The 12,507-nt window shown below is 39.8% G+C and overlaps 1 protein-coding gene across 3 annotated transcripts in view; it reads right to left on the bottom strand.

The window, feature by feature from the left end:
- The window catches only part of RPP30 (ribonuclease P/MRP subunit p30), a 41,418-nt gene extending 32,385 nt beyond the window's left edge, over positions 1 to 9,033 (bottom strand). For all 3 annotated transcript variants that reach the window (XM_077946747.1, XM_001087609.5, XM_015147668.3), the window contains exons 1-5: positions 8,939 to 9,033; positions 6,092 to 6,147; positions 5,396 to 5,452; positions 4,913 to 4,987; positions 1,862 to 1,933 (exon numbers count right to left, since the gene is read on the bottom strand). In XM_077946747.1, the coding sequence (XP_077802873.1) occupies positions 1,862 to 1,933; positions 4,913 to 4,987; positions 5,396 to 5,452; positions 6,092 to 6,147; positions 8,939 to 9,020 (342 nt within the window). In that variant the 5' untranslated portion in view covers positions 9,021 to 9,033. The remainder of the gene's footprint in view (positions 1 to 1,861; positions 1,934 to 4,912; positions 4,988 to 5,395; positions 5,453 to 6,091; positions 6,148 to 8,938) is intronic.
- Positions 9,034 to 12,507: the final 3,474 nt, after the last annotated feature.

Raw genomic sequence — 12,507 nt, 5'->3', positions numbered from 1 at the left:
GAGTGCAGTGGTGCAGTCTCAGCTCAGTGCAACCTCTGCCTCCTGGGTTCAAGCAATTCTTGTTCTTCAGTCTCCCAAGTAACTGGGATTACAGGCACGTGCCACCATGCCTGGATAATTTTTGTATTTTTAGTAGAGACGGGGTTTCACCATATTGGCCAGGCTGGTCTTGAACTCCTGACCTCAAGTGATCCACCCACCTTGGCCTCCTAAAGTGCTAGGATCACAGGCATGAGCCACTGTGCCCGGGCTACAGTTGCATTTTTTAAAGGAAGTAACAACAACAACAACAAAAAGAGTAGGCATTCATAAATAATTTGTGCTGTTTCCCTCTGTTAATATAAATAATTAAGAATTGATAGCATGTCTTGAAAACTATTAATGTTTACCACACACATTAGCATCCTTAGTTAATAGCTCCATCTACTGGATACGTCTAGCAAAAGCATCTTTCTGCAATTTTAGAACGAATTTTGCTTAAAAAAAAAAAAAAAACTGAAGTAACATTAAAATCTCAAAGACCAGGCTGGTCTGAAGGTAGTCAGTTATCTTAATTGACTGTTCACAGTCAGTTATCTTGACTATTCACAGTCAGTTACAAATTGAATTCCCTGTTCTACTCTTTCCCCTCTTCTTAATAGGGCACTTGATTAGTCTTTAAAAAAAAAATCAAAGAGTAGTACCTTTGGTGGTTATATTTTCGGCAATGGACACTTTAGTGAACCTAGAAAAAGGCAACTTTCAGAAGTTTCTAAAAGTAGCTATACCTCATTTTATACTTTTGGCAGATGGACACTTTTGTGAACCCAGATAAAGGCAACTTTCAAACTTTCTAAAAGTAGCTATACCTCATTTTACACAGTAAAATGCATTACAGTTTATGTTTTTTCCCTACTGTAATCATTTAAAATGCCCAGGGTGTTCTGTCTCAAGGTGACAAACAAGCATACATGGTAAGCTCCTTTCCCTTCTACAAAGGCAATGAAATGGCAATTTTAAAAGTACAAAAGAAATTCAATTCATAAAGGCTCTCAAGATGAGAAGAGGGATTATACTAGCAAATGGCTGATTTTGAAGAATTTCTGAAAGACTAAAAGCTGAGACAATCATGCTGGCATATGGGCTATACCTCAGAGCATGCAAAGGAGGAATCTGAAACAGAGGTGGAAACTTTTATGCTACATAATAGAACCTTGCTCCTTTCCCTCCCAAGGAGCAGCAAATGGTAAGAAGGGCAGAAACAAGTGATTTTAGAAACACTTACCTAAGAGAAGTTTTGAATGAATGAAGCAGATAAAGAAACAGAAGAAAACGGGCTCTTTTTTTTTTTTTTTTTTTTGAGACGGAGTCTTGCTCTGTCACCCAGGCTGGAGTGCAGTGGCCGGATTTCAGCTCACTGCAAGCTCCGCCTCCCGGGTTTACGCCATTCTCCTGCCTCAGCCTCCCGAGTAGCTGGGACTACAGGCGCCCGCCACCTCGCCCGGCTATTTTTTTTGTATTTTTTAGTAGAGACGGGGTTTCACCGTGTTAGCCGGGATCGTCTCTCGATCTCCTGACCTCGTGATCCGCCCGTCTCGGCCTCCCAAAGTGCTGGGATTACAGGTTTGAGCCACCGCGCCCGGCCAAAACGGGCTCTTTCAAACTGAGCCCATCATATGATAGCAGGATAAATAAAACAAAACAAAACAAAAAACACAAATGCCAGTTATATATACCCTTATGGGGTTCTAGAAACTCCAAGTATAAATAACAAATCCTAAAAGTTTCCAGATGAGTCAAAACAGGTCATCTACAAAAGCAGAACATCAGACTTCTTACATAACACATAAATACTACTTTCTTTTACTTATCCGTTACTCACATGAAAAAGCTTTTCTGTCTTTGGAAAAACTGCAACAACATCATAGAGCCGGGCCCTTGAAGAAGTTGCTCTCTAGGAATACAAAAAGAATGTTATCATACAATAACAAAATCTGTACACATGAAATTCTGTCTAGTGACTGACTCACACTTATATTTCAATCATGGAACACTTCTAATATACTACTGACATTTCTGCTTTGCTGTGTATGTTGGCAGAAAAGACCTAAGCACATGAGAATTTAGATACATATATCCATCTCACTAATCATTCTCCTCCTTCCTTCCTACATTGGTTATACTTTAACCACGTACCAAACATTGTGTTTGAGATGTAAAAATCAAATTAGGCTAGGCATGATGGCTTATGCCTGTAAACCCAGCACTTTGGGAGGCCGATGTGGGAGGACTGCTTGAGCCCAGGAGTTTGAGACTAGCCTGGGAAACATTGTGAGAACCCATCATTACAAAAAAATTACAAAATTAGCTGGGTGTGGTGGTAGGCACTTATGTCCTAGACACTTGGGGGGCCTGAGGCAGAAGGGTCACTTGAGTCCCATAGGTTAAGGCTGCAGTGAGCCACATTCATGCCACTGCACTCAAGCCTGGACAACAAAGTGAGACCCTGTCTCAAAAAAAAAAAAAAAAAAGAAGAAAATCTCATTTCAAACCTAAATTGTGTGAGTCTGTATATGAAAAGACTAGAAAAAAAATATTTATTTCTACACAAACATATAATCTCTGAATTAGGGAATAAAGTGTCATATTTCTTCTCTGCTTGTTGGCATCTTCTAAAATTTTGCAATCTCTTATTTTGTAAAAAGTATAATAAAAGTTAGGAGGGTATAAGAGAAGCAGCAGGTGCTGTGCTTGAGCAGGTAAGAGGGCCTGCTAGGCAGACCTGTGCTGAGATAGGGCAGGGTCCAGGTCTCAGAAATAGCCAGGATCTGGGATTTGCTCTCCTTCACCTGCCCACTCCCACTTGTGAAGGATACAAAAAGGAACATGAACCAAGATGTTCATGGTAACAAGAGTAAATGAAAGTCTTTACATCTATCAAAAGTCAGCTCCATTTATGTCTACCTGGGCCTAAGGAACCAGAATGCTGCCTTGCAGGTGTATAAGACACCAAAAGTTGGTTTTTCACAATTTCTTTGGCAACAGTAACTATTATAAAGGGGGTCTTTCCTTAATTACTTCTATTCTATGATGGAGATATCTATCCCAGCTAAAGATAAAACAGTTCACCTTCTCAGGAAATCTCACTTTCTCTCTCCCCTGATAGCAAGCATACCCAAACCTCTCTCATTTAAGAAACAAAATCTCTTTATGTAGCAGATTCTTATCCACCAACCACCCTATGCCTCCCATTCTCCTATGGAGTCAAATTTCTTAAGCAAAGTCAGCAGCAGAGTCTGCATTTTCTCACATCTCTATCATATCCATTGAAATGTTTTTTGCTAAGGCAGCAAAGGACTGTCATATCAATAAATCTGACAGACTTTTTTTTTTTTTTTTTGCCTTTCTGCTTGACTACACAGGTATACTGACCCTGCTGACCTTTCATTCCTCCTTTTCTGTTTCCCCTTTGCTTGTTGTCTTTCTACTTCTAGGGCAGTCTCTTCTCAGTCTCCAATTCTAGCTCATCCTCTTTTATACCATTAAATAGTGAAGTTCCTTAGGACTCTGTACTAAACTTCTTCTTCCCACAATGCACGTTGGCCAGGAAGTCTCATCCATTCCCATGATTTCAATTACTCACTGCAGGTGAACACTTCCAAAGCACCATCTTTAATTGGGATCACTCTTCTGAAGGCCACATCTTTTTTTTTGAAATGAAGTCTGGCTCTGTTGCCCAGGTTAGAGTGCACTGGTGTGATCTCACTGCAACCTCTGCCTCTCTGGCTCAAGCGATTCTCCTGCCTCAGACTCTGGAGTAGCTGGGATTGTAGGTGCCCACCACCACGCCCTGCTAATTTTTGGATTTTTAGTAGAGATGGGGTTTCACCACGTTCGCCAGGCTGGTCTTTAACTCCTGACCTCAAGTGATCTGCCCACCTAGGCCTCCCAAAATGTTGGGATTATGGGCGTGAGCCACCGTGCACATCTTTTTTGACAGACTCTTTTGAAACTCTCACAGTAACTCATCAGGATGCTCCCAAACCTGCTTGTTTGTATGGTCCATCTCAGGAAATGGTACCATTACCTACCTGGCTGCTCAGGCCACTCCCTCAGGCCTAGGGAGTAATCATCCTACATCCAATTAACCAACAAATCCTTTCAGTTCTCCCTTCTGGATGCCTCTTAAGTCCCCTCCCTAACTCTCTCTAATCCATTATCTGTAATTCAAACCTCATAATTTCACTCCCTTAGTTAACACCTTCAAGGGCTTCCAACTGCTCTTGGAATCCTGACCCAAGTTTATATCTCTAACCTCATCCCATGTAACTGGCTCGCTAGGCTTAGCCCTATTGTTTGGTTTCACTTCCCAGAAAATACCATGTTTTCCTTAGCTTCAGGACCTATGCATAATCCATCCTATCTGGGAACACCAGCTCCCTGCTTGTCACCTATATAACATTTACTGACTCTTCCGTCTCCCAGCTTGAATATCAACTTACTCAGGTTACATACTCCCGGAGCATCCTTTATTTACCACTTCCTTACCTTGGAACATTCCTTACATTTGTAATTATTATTTGTTCAGTGCTTGTCTTGCCAAGTAAACTCTAAGCTTTCTAAGTTCAAGGATTGTGCTCATATTATTCATGGCAATACCCCCCAGCACCCACCTCAAGTCTGGTGCACATGAGTTCAGAATAACAGTTGCCAAGGGATTCTTTAATTGTGGTATCACTACATATGTGCCATGAGTAAATAGAACAGACATATTACACTGTGTGAATTCTGAGGACAAGGAGAGCAGGCAGGTGTCATGGTTTAGGGGGGGCGAGGGAAAATGTAAAAGGGGGAAGACAAAGTGCAACATTGTTCAACATTAATCAATACAACTTACAAGGCCAAAAGGAGAGAAGAAAATTAATTAACTTACCAAAACATTGCAGTGAGATGGATCCGAGACAATAATTGTCAATCTAGTTAAAATTTTAATTGGTCTTGATTTTCCCTATTTAAAAAAAAACATGATGTCAAAAAGCACAAAAGACAACGATTGATTTTCCTGTTTACCAGTGGAAAGTACTCATTAAAAGGTACTGGCTATAAGGGATAGTGAAGATCAGTAAAACCCAGTCCTTGTTCTCTATGAATTTACAATACAGACACAGAAAGGGATGTATGTATCTTAAACTACATAACGAGATAATTTTAAAGTTGTAGGACTTCAGGAAAGAAGATCATCAAAGCAGTATTGAACTGATAGTAAAAGAATGTTTCCTGAAGAGCTGAGCCTTGAGGAAAATGTAAGACTGGTACTCAGAGTAAGGTGCAGCTCAAGTTAGAGAATACACACATAATTAGGTAACTTTTAACTGAATAAATAGATACTATGTTTCTTAAGCAACAAAACACCTACCTGTACAATCGGTAAAGTTGTGAAGAGTTCAGAAACAGCTATTGGTTTTTCAATTTCCTACAACAAATGATAAATAGTTACCGCAGATTGAATACATCAATAGCACAAGGCATAATGGAAAAATTAGGAGGGGTTCTCAGAAAAAAAATACGCATTTATTTTTAAAAGAAAGCAAGGTGATTTCTGGTATTCAAAAAGACTTTTTAAAATTATTTTTAAAAAGAAAGCTAAACAGAGAAGCAACTGTAAACATCAGTGAATAGGAAGAATGAAAACTAATTTTTAGACTGAAATAATCTACAGGATACAGTTGTTGGCCTGAAGAGAAATATACATACTTACTAGTAATGTTTAAGAGAGAAATTAGTTAATAAGTCCACGACAATAAAATAAAAAGGACTAAATATTTTGAGTACAGTCCAGCCAATAACAATGCACTTTTTGAACAGTGAAAGTAACTTAATTTCAAATCAACTTTAGGAATCCTGAACACTATATCATAGTATCTCACAAAAATCTTCATTGTTTATATAAATATGCATCAGTTCAACTGTTAACATATAAAAATAGAAAAGGAATAGTGCACAAAGGAGTGCACTTAAGAAATATTCTAATCTGTAGCTTCCAAATTACCAATATAAACAGAATTAAAAATACCTATTTATGAACTTATTAACTTCAGAAATATTACTTTACCTGTTTCTTTTCCTTAAAGTCAACGATATGATTGATAGCAACAACTGAATAGCCAACTGAAAAAGAAAAATTGAACACTTTTGTTAAATATAACAACCTCTCCTTCCTGTAACACAGGTCCATCCTAAGTCTAGATGTCAAGAGTAGGAGGCCATTTAAGGAGTGGTTATGAATGTGAACTCTAGTGTCAGTCTGCCTGATTTAAAGTCTACGCACTACCACTTATAAGTTACTTAATGTGAAGTTTCAGGTTCTTCATATGTCAAATAGTGAAAATAACAACACTTACTTCATACACCTCTCATGAAATTTAAATAATACACACGAGGTGTTTGAGAACAGTGCCTGGCACATAGGTCTTTGTTTAACCATTATGAATTATTATTAAAATGATACTAAAGACTCTTAACTTTGTGCTTCTCCTTTTCAACTGTCATTCTCTTTCATGTCCCTGTATTCATTTTCATCCCATGAAGTTCCTACTTTATCACTGTCACTTTTATTCTCATTCTTTTGCTTTTTGTCCTTTTACTTCCTTCAGAGACTCCTTTCCTAGAGAGAAATGGAGTGATAACTCCCTCACACCACTGCCGCCCACTTCCCGTTTGAAGCTGCACACCATCGACAGACTGGGAGCTCCTTGAGGTCAAGGGCTTGCTTTATTACCCTCATCAGTTAGCACTGTTCTGGACCTTTGGGCTACCAAAAAAAAATCTAAAAATCATGATTCTCATCTTTAATTTTTAAAAATACCAATGGGGATGAAAGGATATTAATATTAAAATACATATCAATGCCAAACTCTCAACAGTTTGTCCAACTTCCTTCTTCCCTTCCTCCCTCAAGTATTTACTGAGCATCCATTACTTGACAAGCCCTAAACTGGTGTTGAGCATACAGGATAAATAATACAATCCTTCTCCACAAGAAATTTACAGCCCAGTCTGTTGGAGAACTAAGGCAAATAAGGCAATTAAGCGAGTCATTGTATATAAATACATTTTTTTATAAGTAAGTTTTCTATGGAAGTATATAGCACAATGAAACCTGGTGTAGGGGTCACAAAGCCTCCCTGGAGAAAGTCACCCTTAAAAACAAAAAAATCACATGTATGCCTGTACCTTGGGCTTCACCTTGCACCCAGTTAGTCAAATCAACCAGTCACACCTTCTCCCTATTCTTCTTTACCACACTCCCAAATCTGCTCTAAACTTCCTTGTTATACCCATTTGGGATATCCTTTTGGCTACTAAACAATGTCCCTACCATTCTACAGAAATGTCAACTAGGATCTGTTTCTCCACAAAACTTTTTCCTAGACTACTCCTCATCTGGCAGCTTAGGAGTACTTACTTCCCTAATCAGGCTTTAAGGTATTTTAATTTACGCAGTGTATTTCTGAAGCTTATTATTGGTTTCTTATATCACATCAGAAACTAAGAACCAGGGCTCTGTCTTCCCTATTCTTTGAAAATGTCCACTATTTATTTCCAGACTCATCAAATAGCAGTCCTTTGTCTGACTTGTAAGTTGAGGCAACTTTGTCATATGCCATGAATTCCATTTAATTTATAAAAAAATAACCACTAACAATGTACATAATTACCACATCTCTTTCAAGTGTATTTTAAACTGTGGGAAATTCTCTAAAGAAATCATTATAACTTTTCTTTTTTGTATTTTTTTTAATGTGTTCAGTTTATTCCACAAGCATTAACTGAGTAACTGCCATGCATTAGTGCTTGCAAAGTGAATATGTTAAGCACAGTAAATAAAAGGATAAGACATGGCAATTCTCTTAAGAAGCTCATGATTTATTTAAAAATGGGATGGCATCAGGAAAAGCCTATTGAGGAGGTAATAATTGCGACGAGCTACACCCAGGAAAATTTATTTTACAGGAGCAAAGAACATTAGCGCTAAATGGCCCAGATCATCTTGTCTACTTTCCTCTTCGTGCTGATGAGCAAAGTACCACAGAGATAACATTCATTTAGTGGCAGCAGTGGAAAGGCAAAGTCATTTCGCCAAGGGTACTTCATAAAGAGGACAATTTAAAAAATGGTGTGATTCATTTTGCCAAGAAGTGGTTGTCATTTCTAGCACCACCTCTGAACAGTATCAGTAATCAGAACTCACAATGAGCTGAAAACTGTCTCTGAGGAGCAGATGTTACTGCACGAACCTCTTGATTCTTTTTAATATCTCTATCCCCACACTTTACAGTAGTCTAAGGAATACAGAACCCACGACTAACTCCAATAGTTAAAACAGGTTCTAGTCTCTCAAGGCTTTCGCTTCCCTTCGATTCGGGCCATGCTGTCCTCCTCCACCTCCACTCCACCGTGTATGTCCCCACCTACCCTCTCTCTGTCTGGATAATATTGTTCCAACACTCCCGCATCCTCCTCCTTCTCTGAGCCTCCACGGCGCTTCCTGTCCGTGCCCCAAATTCCAGCATTTGTTTAGATACTGTCGTGAGAGTTAGGAAGGGCTGATAGTAACTTAGAAGCTTAGAAGATTGTACACTTGGAGTCCAGCTCCGGTTTCAGTCATCTATCAGCTGTAGGTCCCTACGCGAATCCCTCGCCCTCGTTGGGTGTCTCCGTTCCCTCATTGCAGGAAAGGAGCTGAACAAGGTAACAACCTTGTTCAGTTTTCCGCGCCAGGAATCAGACCTACACCTCGGCGGGCATCAGCCTCCAGGGACATTCCAGGGACATCCCAGAGACTCTGGAAGACCTGACAGAGACTCATCAGGAAACAGTTCCTCCCAAGAGGGTCCCGATGGTCAGGGTGGCATGAGGTTGGGCAGGCGCTGCGGCCCGCGAAGCCGGGGCAACTCACGGTGAGCCGCTGTCTCCACAAGTCCGCGCAGAGCCTTCAGGTCAGAACCCGCTCGCACGTCCAAGTCTGCAAACACCGCCATGCTGAAGTCCCATGACCACCCGCGCGCGCCAGTCTGCGCAGCCGCTGAGCCCGCCCCTCAGGCATGCTGGGAGCTGTAGTTAACCTGCGCAGTCCGTCTCTACCTCCAGTTGACTAGGGATTCGGAGAAACTTACTTTGCCTTCAACTACCACCAGAATTTGTGTGTTGAAATCAACAGCTTCATTTCAGTCCCTCTTTGTCTTCTTCTGAATGACAATGTTCGGTTCCCCCTGGAGGGGTTCCAATTCCCCACTATTCAGTACTCCTATAAAATAGTGTAGAAATGAATTCGTTCAACATTCACGCCCACGGTATCTATGTAGCGCTGCTCATGAATCAGAGAATTCTTCTAATAGGTGAATGCTATTTAAAGAGTCCTAAAGAACACGTTTTCCTTTCCTTTCCCTAAAGTCCATTCCGTTGTTTACAATGGACTTTCCGGGAAGAAGGCATTTGTGTATGACTGACTCTAGGACATCAAAAGAGAACTACCCCAAGACGAGGGTACTTTTACCCAATCAGAACTGTTGATGTCAAAGACCGCTAATCTCTGTTGCAGTCAACACCTTCAACCACAAGATGGCAGGGCTCGCTCGAGGACGAGCGGTTACAGCCAACATTGATTTAGCCAAAGACACGTTTGAAAAGGGAGGTGCAAAATTGAGATGTTTTACACTTTTCCAGCTGAGAAATGTACAAGGTGACGCATATCCCACATATCTGATGTTTCCACTTTTTTCCGACTTAGTGTAAATGATCTATTGAGGATTAATAGCAAATTATACTACAAAAGTGTGACGATAGTTTACATCAGTGCTCTCAAACCACCTGTGATAAAGGACCAGTTTCTCCCTCCTTCTCCCCTACCTCCAAATTCTTCACGAACCAGGATGTGGTCCTTTATGCATCACCGGTAAGCAGCCTGGCCTCATGGGAATCACAAATTTGACAGCACTCGAACTGCCCTATACCTGGCTGAATAGAGTCTGCTGATCAGGAGCTCGGATATCAGGACAATGCCAAAGTACTGTAAACGTTCTAAACATCTTCACTTTCTGTTTGTTTGTTTTAATAACGTGAGCACAGCAACAACAATCACAGAATTAGAGGCTCGGTCATTTGACCTGGGGAGTGTCCCGGTTGGTGGCCTGCTGAGTTTTCGTTTCGTTGTTTTGTTTTGTTTTTAGAGAGAGCACCTCGTTATTGACCAGGATGGACTCTAACGCAAGCAGTCCTCTCTCCTAGCTGTGATTCACACGCGCCCACTCCCGTGCCCCACCCATCAATTTCTCTATTTATTGATCACAGACAGTTCACAGACAGTCTCTCGTCTATGGACCACACCTTAATTAGTACTCCTTTATGCGATTTTCTTGTCGTTCTCAGAAGGCAGGAGGGATCTGCTCCATGCAGTAGCATGCAATTCTCCTCTTGGTTAACTTTTGTAAAGAAGAGATATTTTGCCTTTTCCAGTACTTGATATTTCCTAAGTAGGAGTAGAAGAGAGTATTACTTCTGCAAATAGAATAAGGTCATATGAAACAAACCCTTTGTTTTTCATGAGAATGTCGAATGTTAATTTTGCAGGGTCACACAGGCATCTTCACCTATGACCATAACAATCTAGATTGGTCAGAAATATGACCAATGTGTGGTGAAGGTGAATAAGGTGATAGTTCAATTATTTTTTCATTTTTAGTTGATACATTGTAATTATACGTATTTATAGGGTACAATTTCATGTTCTGATATATGTATATGTTGTATAATGAACAAATCAAGGTAATTAGCATAGTCATCACCTCATGTATTTTTGGTGATAACATTAAAAAAACTCTCTTCTAGCTGTTTTGTGATATATAAACAATACCTTACTGTTAACCATTGTCACCTTCTGTGCAATACAACATCAGAACTTATTCGTCCTATCTACCTTTGTACCTGTTGAGCAACCTCTCCCCATCCTCCCTCCCCCAATCCCTCCCTAGTCTGTTAACCATTGTTCTACTATTTACTTTCTAGACTTCTATCAAATTAATTTTTTTTCAGATTTCACATACGAGTGGGATTACACAGTATTTGTCCTTCTGTGTCTAGCTTATTTCACTGAAGATAGTATCATCCATGTTATCCCAAATGACAGGATTTCATACTTTTTAAATGGCTTAATAGTATGTCATTATGTGTATACTACATTTTCTTTATCCATTCGTTCGTTGTCAGACATGGAGGTTGATTCCAAATATTGGCTATTGTGAATAGCGTTGCAGTAAACATGGAGTGCAGATATCTCTTTGACATACTGATTTCACTCTCTTTGGATTATACACCCAGTAGTGCAACTTTCAGGTTATATGAGAGTTCTATTTTTAATTTTTTTAGGAACATCTACTGTTTTTCATAATGGCTATACTAGTTTACATTTCCACCAACAGTAAGTGTTCCTTTTTCTCTACATCCTCACCACCACGTATTTTCATTTATTGTTTTGATAATAGTCATTGTAACTGGAGTGAGGTGGTATCTCATTGTGGTTTTGATTTGCATTTCCTTTATGATTAGTGAGGCTGATGATTTTTTGATTTTTTCATATACCTGTTGGCCATTTGTATGACTTCTTTTGAGAAATGCCTATTAAAGTCTTATCAACCCATCACTTAGGTATTAAGCCCAGCATGCATTAGCTATTTATCCTGATGCTCTTCCTCCCCCTGCAACCCCAACAGGTCCCAGTGTGTGTTGTTTCCCTCCCTGGTCCATGTGTTATCATTGCTTAGCTCCCACTTACAAGTGAGAACACACAGTATTTAGTTTTCTGTTCCTGTGTTAGTTTGCTGAGGATAATAGCTTGCAGCTCCATCCATGTCCCTGCAAAGAACATGATCTCATTACATTTTATGGCTGCATAGTATCCTGTGGTGTATATGTACCACATTTTATTTATCCAGTTTATCATTGATGGGCATTTGGGTTGATTTCAGGCTTTGCTATTGTGAAGAGTGCTGCAATGAACATTTGTGTGCATGTATCTTTATAACAGAATGATTTATATTCCTTTGGGTTTATATCCAGTAATGGGATTGCTGGGTCAAATGGTATTTCTGCTTCTAGGTCTTTGAGGAATCGCCACATTGTCTTCCACAATGGTTGAACTAATTTACACTCCACCAACAGTGTAAAAGCCTTCCTATTTCTCCTCAGCCTCACCAGCCTCTGTTGTTTCCTGACTTTTTAGTAATTACCATTCTGACTGTCATGAGATGGTATCTCACTGTGGTTTTGATTTGCATTTCTCTAATGATCCATGATGTTGAACTTTTTTCCATACATTTGTTGGCTGCATGAATGTCTTCTATTGAGAAGTGTCTGTTCATGTCCTTTGCTCACTTTTTAATGGGGTTTTTTCTAATAAATTTGTTTAAGTTCCTTGTGGATTCTGGGTATCAGACCTTTGTCAGATGAATAGACTGCAAAAATTTTCTCCCA

Source organism: Macaca mulatta, chromosome 9, assembly GCF_049350105.2.
Source record: "Macaca mulatta isolate MMU2019108-1 chromosome 9, T2T-MMU8v2.0, whole genome shotgun sequence".
In the NCBI taxonomy this organism is placed as follows: domain Eukaryota; kingdom Metazoa; phylum Chordata; class Mammalia; order Primates; family Cercopithecidae; genus Macaca; species Macaca mulatta.
The sequence above is the reverse complement of the archived record's forward strand: the minus strand, read 5'-3'. Positions and strand labels throughout refer to the sequence as shown.